Genomic DNA, 20,929 nt, shown 5'->3' with positions numbered 1-20,929 from the left:
GCTGTTGCAGATGTGCTTTTATTCTAGGCTTTGTTTTATAATGTGTAAACAACCGCGAGCCACGACTTTTCGTTCAGCCTGTAGCGCCCACCAGTAACAGCAGAATAAACGAAAGTACTTTGTGTCATTTTGTTGAACAAACATCAGTGAAGTGATAAATATGTATTGTAGTATTCAATTGTAAAACTGTCAAAAGATTGTGGTTCAAAGTGTATGTGGTGAAGCTCATGAAACTTCCTGCATGGGTGAAACGGCAGCGGGTTGGTTTTTCGTCCGGCTCCGCCACTGGCTGCCTGCTCCGTCGGGGTTACTAGAGTTCATTCTCGCTTCTTCACTTTGTCTCCAAGTGGGTTTGCCTCGAGGACTGCTCCTTTGCTATCCATATCTCGCTTATATATGTATATTATTTATGTGTGAAACAATAATTTGTACAATGTCATGAAAGCAGAGTTTCATGTAAATGTTACACTATAATCATTGCACCAACTTGTTTAGGACCTTGTTTTTATTTATATTTAGGGTAACCCTCGATTTAAATTACGTCGTGCTCTTAAAGTACCATTGGGAGGATACATTGAATAAATGCATTGTTTTAAGTTCTTCTTCCCTTAGAGAATAACTGGTTGCATAACCGTATCAACCCCCCCTCCACCCTAATCTTCTTTTTGAGGGGTCCCACGTATTTCATAAAACTTTATATCCTGGGAAACCGTCCAAGCATCCCATAATCTTACGAGCGTAATATCGATGCAGCTTTCAAGGGAGTCTGTGGCATCAAATGTGGTACATTACATAATTGAGCAGTGTTTTTTTTCACACAATGTGTCCATTCAAACAAAGAAGACATTGGCAGTGAGGTGCTTATCTGTATTCCGAGGCACTCCGTCAAGCCTTTCTCTGTCGTCCCTCTTCCCAGCCGCTCGGCACAGTTTGACGCCCTGGGCCAGTGCTGTAACTTGCTTCCTCTTGTCTCCGACCCCCCCCCCCCCCAGGTGTGTAGGAAGCTGGGCATCATAGAAGTGGACTACTTCGGACTGCAGTTCTCCGGCAGCAAGGGGGAGAACTTGTGGCTGAACCTGAGGAACCGCATCGGCCAGCAGGTGGACAACGTGGCTCCGTGTCGTCTGAGACTCCGGGTGAAGTTCTTTGTGGAGCCCCATCTCATCCTGCAGGAACAGACCAGGTACGGGGCGTTTTGAGTCGGGGGGGGGGGGGCGGTCCTTTGTGTTTGTGCAGACGTCCGGTCCGCCCTAATGCATTGCGCATTACCAGTCATTTATTAATGACAATTATTTCAGACGTGCGCTGTACGTTTACGGGCAAAGTGTTTCAAATTGAGGCTAGAAAGGTGTGCTTGAGTGGTAATTCCCTCAGGCAAAAACATAAGGAAAATGTTGGATCTCCATTCACGTTAGCTGAGTGACCTTACCTTATAAGTTCCTGTTTTAATTGACAATGCATGACACCTACTGGAAAAGAAAACGGGAAGAAATGTCATAATAAACAGAAAGTGGGGCGGGGGGAGGGATCTATAAATAGTCAGTTTACAGTATTCTCTGATACAGTGAAACGCCCTGTAGTAACCTCTGGTCTCGACCTGCCTCCGCTGGGGTTACTACAGGGCATTGAGTCCCAGCACCAAGCAGGAAATGCAATCCTCCTCCTGCTTGAGGGATACTCTGAGCAACCTCATTCCCCCCCCACCCCCCAGAGCCACCCTATTCTCCCCCGTCCCACTTAGTCTCTGGCTGTTGTCCGTTTGGTCCCCGAAGGGGAACACGAACTCAGCCGGTCGGCTTGGGGGGGGGGCTCTCTCACTGGTCAAAAATACCCTTTGTTTTGTTCTTTTGTCTCTCACCATTTGTGGCCTTCCACAAAAGCGTCCCCTTTTTTTATGGGTTGGTAGAAAATAAAAAGGGTTTGTTCCCCCCCTGTATAGATTTTCATCGCAGACCCACTACCGTTCATTCAGGGTACAGAGCTCTGCGATGAAGATTGCCGATTTGATGGAAATCCAAAGTTCGCATGCAGGGTAAGATTACGTCCGCTCTCATGCGTCCCGTTGACCGGGTCTTTCGGGGGGCAGTGCCCGTTGGTTCCCCTCCATTAACGGGAGTGCATTTCGCTGTGTAACAAGAGGACGCTTCATGTTCAGGGGAGGGGGGGGGGGGGGGTGGACTGCGAAGAAGCCGTCATGCTGGGGTTGATCCGCTGTTGAGTGGCCCTTTTCGCTGGTATTCCACCAGGATCCTTTAAGGTGACATTATACCATCAGGTGTGAGCGTGATTAGCCATTACAAGCCATTAAGAAAATCTGCCTCTTCTGACTTCCCAAGCGAGTATGTCCACCTCGATGTGTGACGGATAGATCAGCAACGTTTGCTACAGTCCACTGGGTAGGCTGGTAGACTGATCTATCCAGCACACATCTCGGTGGACACGCCCACTTGTGATGTCAGAAGAGGCGAATTTTCAAGACGGCTTGTAACGGCTAATCACACTTCCACCTGTTGGAATGCGATGGGAAATGCTGGTAATGTCCTGGCAATGACGCAGGAAACGGGAAACGTGTCAGACATTTGGGTGACGAAGTTAACGATTGTTGTACCCTGATATGGTTGGCAAGGCGTTGGTCAACCTTGACGAACACTCAATTTGGGAAATTATAATGAGCTACTGAGCAAGGGTTGGGGTTGCAGGGTTGGGGTCGACTAACTATTTGTGGCCACAATTTTTGTCACTGCAACACCCCCATCGCTCCTCTCCCAACCCTCCCAATAAAGCACTTTAACATTCTGATTCAGGGGTCGGTCATTAAAGGGACTTCTGTAATCCTTGGGCCGCCTCCCTTTGTCTGAATGAGTCCTCCACAAATATGCCCTTGCATACCTTGCCTCCCCTTGGTCCCAGTTCACTCGCATGTGCCATGTGTTTGGCACATCCCCATACCACCATAAGCTCTCTTTCTTGCTCTCATGCTCTCTCTAACCCCCCCTTCTTCCTTCCTTAGTTGCGCCATAGCTGTAAATGGAGTACAGTATCAAGCTTCTGAGAAGGAAACACTTGGTGTCCAGGCTAGCTTAGCCTTGGCGCTAGTGTTGCTTCTTTGACAAAGCTAATGCTAACCTTGAAGTGGAAGCCTGGAGAGAGGGAGGGATGAAGGAAGGGAGAGAGAGAGAGAGGGAGAGGGAGAGAGACACTTGCCTGTGCTGTGACGTCTGTGGATTAGCGGGGGTCATCGGCAGAAGGTGTCAGGGCAGGTGGTGGGGTCATTTAGAAAGGTGAGGTTAATACTCTTGGGGGTGGGGGATGGGGGGGAGGGATGCTGGTTGGTGCACGCCACATGTCGGTTGTTTCACTGCTTTTCTTGACAGTACATCCCCCCCCCCCTCTCCGTCCAGGTCTCTTGGGGTCATTCGCCAAATCCCTTAATTCGTTTTGCTTTCAACTCCGGGATCCGTTTAAGAGCAGCGAGCGCTGCCCCATGTGGGGATTTAGGGGGCGTAGCCTGGCTAAAAATACACCCTTCTAGTTCATTGTGTGTTTGTGTTCATTAATAGCTCAATGAAGACATGGACACCCGTTTCTCAACAGGCTCTAAGGTGAATTCAGACTCCAGCCCAGAGTAAATAAAATGTGACGGTTTACTAATTTATATTAATTAATATTTCATGACTGATACAGTAACCCTTAAGACACGGAGGCGGGTCATATTTTGGCCCCGGCCTGCCACTCAAACCCGTATCTTATCAGGGCAGGAACAACAACCTCGTCGTCGAGGTTTGCCCGGCGCCGCCATGGCAACGCTGCACGGAAGCCAGTTCAGCCACCGCTGGTTTTGTCACCTTTGCCCTACTAAGATAAAACACGGCCTCCAGTGGTCCCACGCAGACACTCTCCCAGGCACACACACACACACACACACACACACACACACACACACACACACACACACACACACACACACACACCATGGCCTCTTGCAGGACGTCGCCTCTTTATGGCACACAGGCTTTTGTCCCCCCGTTGCTGTCCCTGGCGGCCTGTCCTCATGACAGCCCGCACGGAATGCGAGGCCCTCGCTCACTCGTGGAGAGAACCTAAAAACAACGTGCCTGATTCGCTTCGCGGGGCCTCGTCTCTGTTCAGGAGCACGACACACGGGCGCGCGCACGCACACACACACACACACACACACACACACACACACACACACACACACACACACACACACACACACACACACACACACACACACACACACACACACACACACACACACACCCGCCCCAGGCCTGTTTTCATGCACTGACAAGATTCATGGAAGTGTTGTGTTCTAGGCCGCGAGCGTGCACACCTTCACACATGTGCACGTGCACAGGCCAGAACAACAGGAGTCTCAGGCAGGGCGTCGCGGTGCAAGACATGCAAATGCACGCTGCTTTGTTTATCGTTCTTTCGCATGACTCTGACTGGCGTGGCACTAGTGTTGTCCGTCGGACGCGCACGTCCTTGTGTGTATTCTCTCCGTGTGAACCAAATGTGTTTTTATTTATTTTATGAATGTGCTGTAGTATTCGCTCGGCCATGTGTGGTGTGTTTTGTCTATAATGTCAAATACGTACTGTAGACACAGTGGGGGGCGAGGAAATGGATCACCACGGGTCAGGCAGACATTGTGCCGTCCTGCTCTGGGCCTGGTGCCGGGCCTCTTTTCTCTTTCTCCTCTCTCTTCCCCGCGCTTTCTTGGCAGGCCCCTATTGCGTAACCCAAGCCGGCGCGCGGAGGGCAGGCCAGCGAGCCTCTTATATAAGTGCCGCTGTGTGTGTGTGTGTGTGTGTGTGTGTGTGTGTGTGTGTGTGTGTGTGTGTGTGTGTGTGTGTGTGTGTGTGTGCGTGCCTCTGGCCATGTAAAGCCTGGCACACACACGACCCCGAATGCACGCTCTCACATGCTTTCCTTTATTTGTTGACATGCATGCACACACACAGACGTGCGCATTAGGACTATCTGGTACTTTGCAGCAATGGGTTCTCCCCTCTTCTTTTGGGAGGGGGGGGGGCTATGGCCGCCCCACTATCGGTTCCTTGGCCCGCAAGGATTATTGACGGGTTTTATCATGGAGATTAAGAGATCTTGTGTCTGTTTACCGTCTTGGCCTGCCGCCACTGATCTGGCTGATTATGGAAGGGGACTCATGCGCCCCATATCCCAATCCCAGGAATTAAATGAAAACCGATCCTGTGCCTTTTCTTCGGTTTCGGCCTTATTTCAGGGCATTCTTCTTCCCAGGCTAGCTAAATGGCTGCACTCCTGTGTAGCCGTCTGTTAACACCATGAGTCAAAGTCACAAGTGCAAACCCTCATGTGGTGTTTGTTTTTCATAAGCGCTCCTATTGGTTTAATACACACGCATCACTGCCATGCGTGCTAAATCAAACAAAGTATCTCTTTTCTAGTATTTAGATTTGCAACCTGTTTAAATCAACCTTGGACCGTTCAGTTTCCTCTTTTTTTAGAAAGGCACACCTCTGCTTTTTTGATTTAAATGGCTATAGTGCTGAAGCCTTCTCTTCTGCTCCTGAGGAATTACCTGCTCTTCTTGAATTCAAGCAAAGTAGGTTTCATTTTTAGTGTGTAATTTATCTGAGCAATCTAGTGGCAACTAATTTCTCAGTTATGTTTGCACAAACAAAATGACTCTTGGCTTCCGATCAAGATGTCTATCTTTGCCGGCAGGGGGGTTGGTGTTACTGGAGTTCAACGACTGCTAGTAAACTGTTAACCACACTGTTGCATCTTGCACAGCAATTTGACTAAATGGCAAGCCACATTGTTGAGAGCTCTGACACCTTACTCACCAGTGGCTCCAGCGGAGAGACTTTGTCGCAAGGCAGAGGTGCCGGGTTTCAGACTTGGTGGGTGGAAAGCCGCGGTTTCTGTTTCGGTTGCTGGCTGACATTTCAGCGGGCCATCACGACGGACACGAGTGCTGTCCGCACAATGGATTTATAGATGGGGACAATGACACCCAAGGCCGTCCTCCTCTTCCTCCTTGTTCTTGAATCAGACGTTTGAACCAGTAGCAGAAACACAGTTGGTTTCTAGAAGTTGTGGATCTGCAGAAACTGCCTTGGTGTGAAATTGTGCGTTTCGTGATTCCTTTTCTGGGAGTTGGTATGACTGTGTGCCACGTAATTTAGGTGTTTCCTCACCTCAATTTTTAGGGACTTGCTAGTAATCGATTTTGTCACACGATACATTGGCTGAACTCATTGTTGCAGCTGTGCACAATAATGTATAACTCACAGGATAACCGGATTTGCGGAAGTCCACAAGCACCTGCAAGCACACTTCCTTTGACGCTTGTAAGTCCTGCTAGGAGTGAATAGAAACAGTTTACATCAGTGAATGATGAAGGCACGCAGGCTAAGAGCAGACAGGATGGAGTCAAGTACACCCCATAAATCCAGGCACATGAATCTTTATCCCTGGACTCTGCGCTGAACGACCAGAGCTTGCCCGAGGAGTTCCCGGCGAGCCCGGGCTGGCGCTCGCTCAGAGGCATAAATTGAACCTTTCTAAGCCTCTTAGGCGTTCATTTACAGCTCCTCTTCAAAGAGGTGGGCTGCGAGACAACAGATCCTAATGCAGTAAAGTAGGCCAGGAGGATTCCCCCTCTCCTGTCCGACCTGCACATGCCTGTGATGTTTTTTACTATCTGAAGCGAGGGGAGATGAGACTAGACTAGAGTGGGGGGGGGGGTTTTTGCTAGCGCTAAGGGACTCCTGTGGCTACCAGTGACACGAGATTTAGTGTGAGGTTGATAGGACCTGGCTAGTCCCCTTCAGCTCGAGGTAGAACTCTGGCGACTCCCCCTGGTGTGGACTCTAGCCCGTCATACCGCGTTATCCTCCTCTTAACACCCCCCACCCTGCACTACGTTGATCATATCCAGACACCTTGCATGTTGGTATATGCTCTCGCTGCCCCCCCCCTTTGCCTCCAGCAGGGCTCAGTAGGACCGCTGTCAGACCCAGTGGGCTGACCAGAGAGAGGGTGTGGATGATGGCCCTGAAGTGTGTCAGGAACCCTACGGGGTCGCTGTGACCAAAATGTGTCAAAACCGACACCAGTTTCTTTTGCCCTTTCCTGGCCCGGTACAAAATGTCTAAATGCATGAGTCTGAGACTGCTGATTTATATTTTGTTCACCGGGCAGTTGAAAGCGACTAAAGGTGCTTTTCCAGGTCAGCCTGTAAAAAGGCATCCCAATCCTGTTTTGCGCTATTAATCAAAAGTCCCTTAACATAGCGTAACAAGTAAACAACCGGCATCCCCAACTCCAAAGATTATTTCATGACCTCACTGGGAGCCCATTGTGCGACCAAAAGCACGGCCACGCATTCGATGAACACATACCACCAGGGACTTGCGCAGGCCAGGGATTTAACCAGGGATTAGGTGCCTTGCTCAGCGGCACACATTACCTCCAGTAGCCCTCGCTCCCCCGAGCGGCCCAGGCAAACTCTAGTAACCTCTGCGCTATGACCGGCAGTAACCTCCCCAGACAGGTCTATTGTTTGTAGTCTAACAGGTAGCTAATAAGCACAGCTCGGTCACATGACACCTGCTGGGCCTGACACAATGGTGTGTGTGTGTGTGGTGTGTGTGTGTGTGTGTGTGTGTGTGTGTGTGTGTGTGTGTGTGTGTGTGTGTGTGTGTGTGTGAGAGAGATGCGGGAGAAGAAATGGAATGTTTAACACCATATCAAAGCTGTGTTTGTTGTGCCTGAGGCGTGCCGGCCACAGGGGCCCAGGGCCGGCGTTGTTGTTATAGCCGCTACCTTTCTATCGCGGAACGGCGAAGTCCTCGCGAACTCGGCCGGCCTTATGGGTTTTGTTTTCTGCGGCTCACAGCTGAGCCACACGTGACTGGTGTTTTCCCCGGAAAGGGTGTGTGTGAGCGCTTGTTTTTGTTGTCGTCGCCGCGGTGTATGATGTGGATCATACGTACGTACGTGAGTGTCTGGGGCTCGCTCCCTGCTCCCTGTAGACAATCTGCTTCCTCCTGAACATCCTCCTGAAACCCCCTTGCGTTGTCGCCATCAGACATGCCTTCCCATGGTGCCAGATCGCTTCACATGTACAGTAACATTTTGGGCATTTAGCAGACACTTTTATCCGGAGTGACCTACACCAAAGTACATGCTTCATAAGAAGGTGAAACAGTATATCGCTGTCGGTACAGTAAGGATGTTCATAGAACCAAGTGCAAAGCATTAACAATCACTCCATCCGATTTTGATATGGAAAAGTTTTTAGTCCAGCCCAGAATACGCAGTCGCTACGGCCACAACTCGTGCCGGTCTTTATCATTGAAAGACAAAGCCCCCGTTTGTAAAGTCTAAATCTTTAATAGCTGAAAATGGCTTCATCTTCACTTGAAACGTCTAACAAAATGGCCTTGTGAGACTATCTTGTTCGTCTAAAACAATGACTCCCTTTCTTCACTTTACTAAATATAAACCCTGCCTCGAGCACTGTGCTACACAACACCTAAAACGATTTCCTTCTTACTATACATTCAGTCGAGCATGAACATGAGTTACATTATTAGTGTTCTGTTCAACCTATCTCAAATTCATCTACATTTTTTTTTAATGTCGTTGCTTTATTAAGGACCCTATACAACAAGTTCAGCTAAGTGAAAGGCCTGGTATTTGACAGTAAAAACAATGTTGTCACAACGTTGGTGTAAAAAAAACAAACATGCACACCTGTTAAAGTTCAGTGTTAAACTGGGTAAACAACTGGCTAGCTTTAGCTTGTTGGCCTTACTAGCAAACCTAGCTAGGTTTTGTGTTTGTCAACGGCCACCATCAGTTGGTGAAAGCCTTCCTGCCTCTGTAATCTTTATATTTTCTTTCCGCTCTGTACTCTTGATTTTTTTCAACAAGGTTGGGTCAGTTTGATAATATGGTTTCATATCCAGCAGCGAATAGTGTTTCTTTGACACCTTATCTCCTGTGTTTTGGAACAGCGATACCAAAACACGGTTGTTTCTCTCGAATAAGCTCGCCTTTTTTCGAAGCGATTCATGAAGGAGCTGGGTTACATTCGTTCAACCGGTGGATGACGTTAGGGTTATCGTACTCTTGTTGACGTCTCGTCCCCTGCTGTTCAGAGAGGCTACTCGAATCCCTCAGATCCTCCAGTTCATAACAATGGGGAATGACCAACCGTCGTATTTTCCTTCTTTCTTGAGAGAATCTGGTTGTTTTCATTAGCTTCTATGGAACTCTGCGTGCTAACCGAACCCTAGCTTTGTCCGAACAATCACATTTGTTGTTTTTTTGCTAAAGCGTTGATCTTTCGTTGACACACACACACACACACACACACACACACACACACACACACACACACACACACACACACACACACACACACACACACACACACACCCAACACACGCACTCCAACACACACACACTACAAGGATTAGTCGAGTCCAACGATTAATTTCCTGCTGAGACTAAATACCTAAACTTTCCCACTCATTTAATATTTGAACGATGGTATTTCTAAGCAGAAACCGCATGGACAGAAGACGGCCTATCTGTCTCTCCCTCTCCCCCCCCCGCCGCGTTATCAACTGTAAGCGTACAGCCGAGGTCATGAGCGAGCCACTGTGCGTGTCTGCTTTCTAAAGATAGTCAAAGTGTTCCCATCGGCCTATCTGTTTTTACACCAACACGCCGTGTGATAAGAGGCGTTCGGAAGGGCCCACAAGTCCAGAAAGTGAGGGTTTGCTGTTCCCAGATTAGCCAACGGTCTGCTGACTGACGGTGGAAGCAATGCAGAGTATCGCTTCTTGGCCCTCTCCTCCGGAACGCCGACTGTAGACACACACACAGTGTGCACACACATTAACTTTGTTCCCGGGAACTGACACTCACACCGTCGACCTGTTTGAATCATTGACTACGAGACCGTCTTTAGTTTCAACCGAGTTAGTTATTCTCGGTCAGCGGTCAGGACAACCTAGGAGTAGCTGGGGTGTTGTATTCTCAAACGAACGGAATGGGTTCAATCCCCGTCTGTAGCCCATCCTGTGAAAGATGCCTCTGTGTCTTGTGCACAAAAGCACACGCTTGGGTCAGGACGGACTAAATATTTAATTAATAGTTATTATCAAAAAGAGTTCTTATATGAAGCAAAGCAAATTAACACAGTCCTGCTTCATGTGCGTTGCTCCATTAAAACAAGGATGAGGCACATTACTGTTTTTGGGTCGTGCTACAAATACAAATACGACTTTATGTGCTTTGGGCGGGAATGACTCTGAATTCAGCGGAAGGCTCTTTGGTTAACAGTGTCTGAGAGACCTAATGAAGGTAGCGGTCCACCTGTCTGACCCTGTGCCCCCCCCCCCCACAGACACATGTTCTTCATGCACGTGAAGGAGGACCTCCACAGCGGCCACCTCCGCATGGCCTCAGAGCAGGCGGTGGAGCTCAGCGCGCTGCTGGCCCAGGCGGAGTTCGGCGACTACAACCAGAACACGGCGCAGTACTGGTACCGGGAGCTGTGCGGGGAGGAGCCCTGCCCGGACACCGTCAACAGGTAAACAACAACATCATTACTAACACGTACACAAACGATGACGGGCCTAGCCTAAGGGGCCATGGGTTATATTATTTTTATATTATTAATATTTTTTATTCCTACAAACTGGAATATTTTTTATTTCAAATAAATACACACACACAGAGACACAGATGGACACACACACACACACACACACACACACACACACACACACACACACACACACACACACACACACACACACACACACACACACACACAGAAAGACACACACACACAGAAAGACACACACACACACAGAAAGACACACACACACACAGAAAGACATACAGACTCAGAAAGACACACACAGAAAGACAAAGCGACACACAGAGAATGTGACTGGATATACGTGGAGAAATATGAAAGGATCTCACTTTCTTTACCATGGTGATGAGACTGTATTGCTTGCTCTATCGCACAAAATATTCAAGTGTGAAAATATTCAACCGGTGTGTCACTCCCTGAACAAAGTCTAGGAAAGCTTTCCAGAGTAAACAACCGAGACAGACGCCTTCCTTTCGTTTCCTTGACTTTCACAAAGTCGCCAGGCGACGGATGAGTGCCTTTCATATAAAAGCAGACGGTTCCCTGTCTCTCAAAGACGAACAACATGGCTGCCCCGTAGCCCGGTGCTCCCGCGATTCCTCCGATTAGTTCGGCTCAAAAGCACTCGGGAAACAGACTCCGGCCGGTCCGCTGCCAGCGAAAAGCCTCAATAAGACACTGCTGCTCAACGGGGCAGAAAGATCGCTCGCTCCCCCCCCCGGGGAGAAGGGCCGTTTTTAGTTACTCTTCCACAAAGCCCGGCATGGATCCCAGCCAGGGCCTGGGATCCACCTTGGGGTCCAGGGCCCGGGGCGGTCTGAAGCCCCAGTTGAGAGGACTCGCTCAGGGTGTGAGTCTGTCTAGCGATGGCAGTCGGGTCTGTGTTTAAAGTATAAATATAAAAGGGTTCAGACTGTGCAGGTTGTACAGGGGAAAGCTTTGTGTTTATGGGAGGATACAATGTCCCCGTATTCGAGTCCATGTTCTCTGAACGCTTTGCTCGCCCTTGTGTTATGATTGCGTATTGATTAGATTATTGGTTAATCTAATCATAATACATGACCTTTGTGCTCCATGTTGGATACACAGGCAAATCGGGTTTGTTCTGTTGTCCCGTTTTTTTTATATATATATATCTAATCAAAATCATATTAACCGCAACACGGTAAACAATTCCAATAGAGTATTCCACGGGAATCTCAATTTGAAAAACGCGGTAAACCGTCGGCTGCTGCCTTCAAAACCTTTATGGCACGACGATGCCTAATTGAAACCGAAAAGCATTAACCTATCTAAGTGGGCTTTTTAAAGGGCACTGCGCTCGTCGTTCGGCTCCGGCTGAACGTCTTCTAGTTAGCGATGAAATCACCCCAGTCCTGGCTGTCCGCCAGGGACGGCATCAAGCCAAAAGCTTCATTAAAAAAACATATTTGCCTCCACAAGACGGCATTCATGCCAGGTGACGAGCACCCCATGTGACCCGAACACGATCCGTCACGGAGGATTGAGTGTCAGGGCGCACGCAGTAAAACACCACCGTGCCATCTATCCCCAGCCGCCTAGCTGACACACGCGATGCGCTGTGAATGCAAATGCAGGGGAAGTAGACGGACTGGTAAAGGGGGGGTGGTGAGTGTGGAGTGGCTGGGCAGCCTTGTCATGTTCAACAGTTGTCAATAGTTTGGACTCGTGGAAGACTTTGCGCTCACGACTGCTCTGAACACTTGCGCCGTGCCAGCAGGTGGCTGACCCCACAAGGGGCCCCTCGTCTGACGATGTGCCCCTAGTGAGCGGACTCGCGTGTGCCCACAAGCAGGTGAAAGTGCCATTTGGAGCACGCCCTTTCGCTGAAGCGCCTCCGAAAAATGTGAGCGCACGCAATTTCCGGCCGGCCTTTCGACCGGCTGGCCCCGTTGGAAATCAAACCCCCAACCCTGGCAGTACAAATGAGCTGCCACCGGATCCTGGTGGATTCAGGTTTCCTTCCTCGTGCGTTTTCATTTCTATTTTGTCAGCCGAGCTGCGGTTTCCCTGAGGTTAGAGCCAGAGTCCCTTTTGGGAGGTTAACAGGTCTTGTGAGTACAGGCTGTAACTTTACCTCTAATTGTTTTTTGTTGCAGTGCTACCGATCATGTGCAAGTTGAGATAAATGGGCCCCTTTTCTAAGTGGGGAATGGGATTTAGCTTAAAAAATGCACCAAAAACGGAAGCAAGATGTTTTCCTTAATATAATCAAGCGAGTCCTCGAGTGTAGTGCTATATGTAAAACCACGTATTTAATTAAGCTTCAAGTGCAGGCTTAATTATGGCCCCGTGCATATCACAAAATCTTCAATCACATCTTCATTTAATTATATTCAAGTAATTAGGACTTGGAATAGATTTACAGTCTAGCAGTTGCAGAGAAGTTTCTTTTTCATGTCTACGTGCTGTTCTTATTTATCTTCACCGCTCAGCTATGGTTCACGGTTGTAGACGCTGGGGGGGTGGGGGGAAGAGAGGGGGAGGCGAGGGTCTGCCTTCTGTTAAAAGGATATGTGCATCCTGAACAGCTGCTTTCTCACTCCGGTCACACTTGTTATTTTCTATTTCAGTCTCAACACATGGATTCATGTCCGTGTTGGTGGCGTCTCTCAGCCGCCGGTAGGAAAGCCTTGAGCAACAACCCTATCGCCTACCAAAACGTTACTCCTCTAATCCATGCTTTCCCGGTTTCCCCCGCCACCATCGACGCTTCGAGGGTCTTTTGAGGACACAGGTCTTTCTGGTCACTGAGTTTGAATCAGGGTCTGTTTGCATACTGAGCCCGGTCACCGTTGGAAACGGAGCGCAGAGCTATATTGTGCAGGAGACGGATGGAGGGGTAGCTTCGGGTGGTTAAAGAGGGAGATGGAGAGAAACGGCTGAATGATTCTGCCTATGGAAGTGCGGTGTGTGTGCTCCGCTGGATCCCTCGTTGGCTGTGGCTGCGACGTGTTGTCTGCATTATTTATCCCAGCAGCCTGCCGAGCCACTAACGACCATCTGAGTGTTGATTAAAATGTGGAGCTGGGTGTTGTTGGTTAAAGGAGGCAAGAGAAAGTTTTGGACAGAGAAATAAAAACACCAACTCCACTTGTTAAACATTCTTAGCACGTTGCCTCTGCTAGCCTCCTCAAGCTCGCGATATTGATCTGACGTCGACTGAGAGAAACGACAAGGATATTTGTTGAGGCAAGGCAACTTTATTTATATATCACTTTTCATACACGAGGCAGACTCAAAGTGCTTCACATAGAAACGTCGTCATACAACAAAATGTAATAATAAAATAAAATAGATACGTTTAGTTCAGATAATTGTTTTAGTTGACAGGTAAAAAGTAAAATTCAAAGAAAACAATTTAACATGATTTCTTTCCTTTTTTCTCCTCCCCTCCCTCCCTCCCTCCCTCCCTGCCTCCCCTCCCTCCCTCCATCCCGCCCCTCTCTCCCCTCCCTCCCTCCCTCCCTCCCCTCCCTCCCTCCCTCCATCCCCTCTCTCTTCCTCCCTGCCTCCGCTCCATCCCCTCCCTCCCTCCCTCCCTCCCTCCCTCCCTCCCTCCCTCCCTCCCTGCCTCCCCTTCCTCCCTCCCCTCTCTCCCCTCCCTCCCTCCCTCCATCCCTCCCCTCTCTCCCATCCCTCCCTCCCTGCCTCCCCTCCCTCCCTCCCCTCTCTCCCCTCTCCTCCCCCCCTTGCAGAATCGTGTCCCGGCACCAGGCCCTTCAGGGCGCGGGCCCCGGCTCAGTGGAGTACCAGGCCCTGCAGCTGGTCTCGTCCCTGGAGCACTACGGCGTGGAGTGGCACTGGGCACGCGACGCCGACGCCCAGCGGCTGGCCATCGGCGTGGGGCCCGAGGGCATCGCCGTCTGCAAGGAGGACTTCGCCCTCGTCAACAGGTGGGGGAGAGCTGGAGAGTGTGTTGTTGTCGTGGTGTTGGTGGTTGTTGTTGTTGTTGTTTGGTACAGAGTTTTATATTTCAGCTTTCAGATTTCATGCAGCTACTAAGGATTTTCCATTTAGCTAGTCTCACTCAGAACTTAAGTCTGGCAGACGAGCTCTATGAGGGAGGGGGGGGGGGGAGAGTGAGGGGGGGAGAGTGAGTGATAGAGTGAGTGAGAATGACTTAAGTATTTACAAGTCAGTCATTTAACATGGGCTATATTGCCATGTTATCTACTCCAGCACTGGGAATTATCAGTGATGACTCAATCCGTGGCCGTTATTGCATCGAATGATTAACTTTGGTAATTCACGTCATACAAGTCTACAAGTTAAGTACACATCCTATTAGGAAGCGGTTCCGAGTTGTTCCCGGTAGATGGGTTGTCTACATCCAATTGACATTCATCTTTGTTTCCTCCCGCCTCCCTCCCATCCCAGAATATGCTACCCGGTCATCCAGATCGCCACCCAGTCGGGGAAGAGCGTGTACCTGACCGTTACCAAGGAGACCAACGACAGCGTGGTGCTGCTGTTTAAGCTCATCAGTCACCGGGCGGCCAGTGCGTTGTACCGAGCCATCACGGAGACGCACGCCTTCTACAGGTGAGGGGGGGCGCCGCCCTAGGGGGCGACTTCTGATTGGACGGATCTGATCTTCTGATTGGACGGATCTGGGAGACTCGATTATTGGTGGTTTGGTCAAAGGGATTTATGTTATTCATGCGTTCATGGTCATGCGTTCATCTGCTCAATGTCGTTTTGGGATGACCTAATAACAAGAGTTACACGGGGCATCTCGCCCTGTGTCCCGCGAGTTAAGCAGTTGGCCACTCATTGACTAAAGCCGTGCTCCTTTTGGAATAATGCGCATGTTCCCTGGCTGCTCTGGTGGGGAGAGATCACGCCCCGAGCCAACTCTACAGGCACCGAGACCAGGAGAGGAAAAACCCTTACTGATAGACCTAAAGAAACTCGGGTCTATTTGTTCTCCGAAGGTTTCTGCTCTATTTGGCACAGAGCGTACACTGAATATGCATTTGCCGCAATCACAAGCGTGCACATTGACTCTCTATTGCTCTTAAATCCTCCTTTTTTATTTTTTAGCATGCATGCGCACAGCCGGTGTGTTCTGAAAGCCCTCGTCCTATTCCTTTAGTATGCATCTGTAATGAAGGCATAGCCCGGTGTGTGTGTGTGTGTGTGTGTGTGTGTGTGTGTGTGTGTGTGTGTGTGTGTGTGTGTGTGTGTGTGTGTCCTTGCACACAAGGTTGTAAGGAGGGAGCACAATCCAAATGGCTGCACTATAGAATTGTGCTCGCTCAGTCAGAAAAGCCACAAAGGTACAAAAGACGCATCGCTCTGCCTTTGTTTTCGGACATGCAGGCTTTTAGTTTGGAGTGGGCAGAATTTCCCCCGTCACCTGCGTGCGTTTCTTCGTGGCGCAGGTGCGACGCTGGACTGTGCCCCGTAGTGGGGGGCTGTGTCAGTGGAACACAGTGAAGTTGACCTGCCCGCCACAAACTGCAGAGTAGCAAAATACAATGTTCTAGAAGAAACGACAAAATTCCCTTTTTACTTTTCTTGTTTCAATGTATTTTTATGGGCTCCCGTACCTTTTTGGATGTTGTCAGACGGGACAGAAAGTAGGTTGAAAGGGAGAGCCAATCACACGGGCCGCCTTCTCATAAACCCAGACGCCATCATTCTGTCCGTCCCTTGAAGTTACGGTCAAGTTGGAACGAGCTCACGACCCGTTTGGAAGCTCAAAGTCCTCATCTCACCGGGGTCCTTCTTCCTCCCACCCCCCTCCCGTGTCCAGGTGCGACACGGTGACCAACGCGGTGATGATGCAGTACAGCCGCGACTTCAAGGGCCACCTGGCCTCGCTCTTCCTGCACGAGAACGTCAACATGGGCAAGAAGTACGTCTTCGACATCCGCCGCACCTCCAAGGAGGTCTACGACCACGCCCGCCGCGCCCTCTACAACGCCGGCATCACTGACCTGGTGTCGGGCGGCGGCGGCGGCGGCGGCGGCGGGACCCCGGGCTCCCGCTCGCCGAGCCGGGGCGGGGGGCGCGACGAGGCGCTGGACTGCGGCAGCTGCCAGGAGAGCCGCGAGCTGCAGGAGCGCGTGCAGAAGCTGCGCGAGGCGCTGCTGTGCATGCTCTGCTGCGACGAGGAGATCGACGCCGCCTTCTGCCCCTGCGGCCACATGGTGTGCTGCCAGGGCTGCGCCAGCCAGCTGCAGGTGAGACCCGACCTCCACCCAATACACCGACCCCATCCACCAACGCGACCCCCACCCGTCATCCTCGGCCCCCACCCATCATCCTCGGCCCCCACCCATCATCCTCGGCCCCCACCCATCATCCTCGGCCCCCACCCATCATCCTCGGCCCCCACCCATCATCCTCGGCCCCACCCATCATCCTCGGCCCCCACCCATCATCCTCGGCCCCCACCCATCATCCTCGGCCCCCACCCATCATCCTCGGCCCCACCCATCATCCTCACCCCCACCCATCATCCTCGGCCCCACCCATCATCCTCGGCCCCCACCCATCATCCTCGGCCCCCACCCATCATCCTCACCCCCACCCAACAACCCTACCTCCCCTCCCGTATCCACAACCCCACCCCCATCGACCACCCCCACCCACCAACCTCAACCCCACCAACCCCACACCCATCCACCCAGCTACGTAGTACTACTACTAAGTAATATGTTTTTTATGCTTTTTTTTTTTTTTTCCTCATCAAGCCTTAATAAAAAAGCAATGACTCAATTAAATATTAAACTAAACAAATTTGCGGTCGACCAGCAACGCGTCATCGAGGTATTAAAGCGAGCTAATCGGGTCATCGAGATATAAATCAGCAAATAAATGACGATGGCTACAAATGATCATTGGATTGCCGTCGCCCTCTGTTACCTCTGCGTGACACAATGATTAACCTATGACCTAGTTTCAAAGGTCAACCTACTCTCCAATGTGAGCAGAACAGCAACAGTAGCGCGCCTGTTCTCTGGGGGTACATTAGAATGTGAGACTGCCTCTACAAGCATGGCCGCCTTCCAGACCCGCGTGCCCCCCCAGGCGCTCCAGCCGTGCTCCACATGCCCGTCGACGTCTTCAGATGGCACGATAAAGGATGTGAAGAATTGTTCAAATTAAAAACTTGCGGAACCCTTTAATTATTTATCTTAGAAATGTTTTGGCCGTGTTTGTAACTCGCGTCGTCCCGGGCCTTCTGTGGCTTCTGACCCTGTGAGGGGAAGAGGGATCGCGTTGGGGGGGGGGGGTGGGGTTGAATGCGTTTGTGCGTTGCCAGTCGTCTCTCTACCCTGCTTCCGCTGGGGCCTAATGGCCTCTTCATGTTGTTGAATAGACCCTTTTATATATCTGCCGTTGATTAAAAACAGCCAAGCGAGCTCATTTCAATAGCGCCATAAATCTTCCCTTCTCTCTCCGGCGCGGGGACAATGGCTCCGTGTTTTTTCAACAGAGTCCTCGCCACGCACGCTTGGTGTCGGCACTCCAGCCTGTTATTTAAAATGGTTAAGAGGTTTTTAATGCGCCGAGGAGACTCTGTTTGTGTCCGGCGGTGGGGATCCGGCCCAGGGCCTAGTGTCTGTGTAACAGCCCGCTGGTAATGGGCTGGCCGTGGAGTTGCTACTTTGTTGGCGTTTTCTCCATTTTCTATGACTTTGGAGATGTTTATAGAATATTGTTTTTGTGCATTTAATGATTCCCATGTGTACTGTAAATACATGTAGCCCGTCGGTGGAAGCTTCCAGGGGGCTTGTTTATGATTACATCAAGACTTCTAATACGAACTCCCTACCAGCTTTAAAGATGGCCGATGGCACTGTTCTACTCAGAGTAACATTAAAATCCTGCTACATGCGGTCAGCCATCATTAGCACCACCTGACCCCAGATGCTCCGGTTATATCACACGCTGTCCCTGCTCAGAAACGCCCCCTAAATGGCGGCCTGTGAAACGTCTCCAAGATGTCTGACCCGTCTCCCCCCCCCCCACTCCTCTCTGCCTGCAGACGTGTCCCGTGTGCCGCTCCGACGTGCAGCACGTGCAGCACGTCTACCTGCCCACGTGCACCAGCCTGCTCAGCCTCACCCTCACAGACAACCACCAGCCCCGCACCGCCAACACCACCGCCAAGACCACCACCAGCAGCAGCAGCGGCGGCGGCAGCAGCCCCATGTCCATCCACCGGGACACCACCTCCTCCAACGCAGAGCACAACCACAAGGTCTCTGCGCGGTACCACCACATGTAGACCGTGGGTGGAGCACGCCCCCTCCCCAGGGCGAATGACCCACAGGACTGATGAACTGGTGAACCGGGTTCGTTGTTAATGTTCAACAGAGATTGGAGGTTGTTGTGTTTGTGGTGGTTGAGGGGAGGGGGGGGGATCGATGAGATACTTCGCCCACCTGGACTTCATTTGATCCGTTTTTCTAGTTCCAAAGTTCACAATCTACCAAAATCTATGAGAAGACTCCAGAGACTGTAGCCACTCCCACTCCTTGCCCCGCTTGTTCTTGATTGGGCCGTGGCCGCCGCTGGGCCACGCCCACCAACACCGCTACGTCATATCCAGCCAGTCCGATCTGTCCTAGTATTGCATCCCTCTGACACCCTTGTCCTTTTGGATTAGCCCCTTGTGTTGTATTTCTTAATTAATTTATTGACGTATCAGTTGACCTGATGAGTAGACGAAACACTATTTTGTTTTTGAAGTTTTGCTTTGATGTATGAGTTTTATTTCTTTTGCTGCTTTTTTCCTTTTGCTTCATATCAGGTGAAGTTAATGGCATCCATATCCGGCATCAATTCCTTTTTAATGATTTCGCAAAGAGATTCTGTGTTTTAAGAGAATATTATTTTCACATTATGGATTGAGTCGATCAAGTCGTTGATATCATATTTAAAGCATGTCCCTATATTCCGGTCATTTGTTCAGCCGGTTAATTCTCCGATTACTCGGAATGAGATGCATCTTTTTAAAAACATTGGCAGGGTTTTTGTGTTATATTTCTTGTGTGATCCATGTATTTAATTATGTTTCCCCTTAAATGCAATGGGGAGGTCTCCAGAGCCTGGGAAGCACACTTGTACACACACGTACGCACGCACACAGGAACACACACATGCACGCACACACGCACGCACAGACAGACACACAAGACTAACACGCACGCACACAGACACACAAGACAAACACACACAGACACGAACACACACACGCATAGTCACACACCACTTTCAGTAACCCGATTTGCACAGGCAGTGGTTCTGCAAGCTAAAACGTATCTGTCCTCATAAAAATGAATCTGAAAAATGGACACGGCAGAGATTGTATTTGTTGAAGCGCTGTTGTTGTTTTAACAGACTTGTTGTTGTTCAGTGTCAGTTGCTCCCTCCCTCCACCCCACTCATGGGAACTAGTAGTAAAAGTCCTTGTTTTATTTTGAAAAGGTACTAGCAGATTTGTCAGTGCAACACCAGCTTGCCGTTCGAAAAGGTTCAACCTGTAATTTATTTTTCCCTCTGCCCAAGGTATGTTTTTATTTGGAAGAAAGGAGAAATCTTGTGTACATTGTCACTTTACCAAGAGAAGTCTCTCCATGTAGGGGTTTGGCCTTAATGTAGCACCGACACAATGTGTTTTTCAATTACGTATTCTCGAATTTTATTTCTATGCACAGATTATTTTTGTTTGTTGACGTGGAGGTGAGGAATACTTTTTGTGGATGCAGAATATCTTTCTGTCTGTCACTTCCTGTCAGCCAGAGAGTGTGTTTTATTTTTCCACATTGTAAAAGTTGCGATTTGTTTCTGTTTTCTGAAGCAATAGCCACTACGAAATAGCGTGTAGGATAAAATCCTTTTTTATATATTACGCTTTGACAAGAAAGAAGTATTAATAAAGGTGTTTTTAAAACAAAAACTGGAGCCTGTATCGTTAACATTCCAAAATTCCACTGAGGTCTGTCTGTGAGAATGTCTGTCTTTCTGTGAGTGTCTGTCTGTCAGTCAGAATGGCTGAAGATGTTTCAAACCCAGGTCAAAGCACTCTGTGAAATGAAAGCAGTGAAAGGGTTAACTGTGCTGCTGGACTTGCACCAAGTCCCCATCTTGATAGGAGGTGAAAGAAGTTCCATTCTGAAGGAGGGTTTCAGATTCCAACCCTTGAGCTTGTTGATTGGAGGCTGCTGTGTTGGGGGCTGTCCAACAAAT

General features: G+C 49.8%; 1 protein-coding gene across 1 annotated transcript in view; it reads left to right on the top strand.

Annotated features, from left to right (window-relative positions):
• mylipa (myosin regulatory light chain interacting protein a) overlaps nucleotides 1-20,639 on the top strand; it is a 21,060-nt gene extending 421 nt beyond the window's left edge. Inside the window, exons 2-7 of the mRNA XM_079749639.1 lie at nucleotides 993-1,183; nucleotides 10,442-10,627; nucleotides 14,419-14,616; nucleotides 15,101-15,265; nucleotides 16,482-16,911; nucleotides 18,723-20,639. Coding sequence (XP_079605765.1) covers nucleotides 993-1,183; nucleotides 10,442-10,627; nucleotides 14,419-14,616; nucleotides 15,101-15,265; nucleotides 16,482-16,911; nucleotides 18,723-18,965 — 1,413 coding nt within the window. The 3' untranslated portion in view covers nucleotides 18,966-20,639. The remainder of the gene's footprint in view (nucleotides 1-992; nucleotides 1,184-10,441; nucleotides 10,628-14,418; nucleotides 14,617-15,100; nucleotides 15,266-16,481; nucleotides 16,912-18,722) is intronic.
• The last annotated feature ends 290 nt before the right edge of the window (nucleotides 20,640-20,929 follow it).

The sequence above is a fragment of the Pollachius pollachius genome, assembly GCF_949987615.1.
Source record: "Pollachius pollachius genome assembly, chromosome: 13".
NCBI classification, from domain to species: Eukaryota; Metazoa; Chordata; class Actinopteri; order Gadiformes; family Gadidae; genus Pollachius; species Pollachius pollachius.
This window is presented reverse-complemented; position numbering and strand designations above follow the sequence as displayed.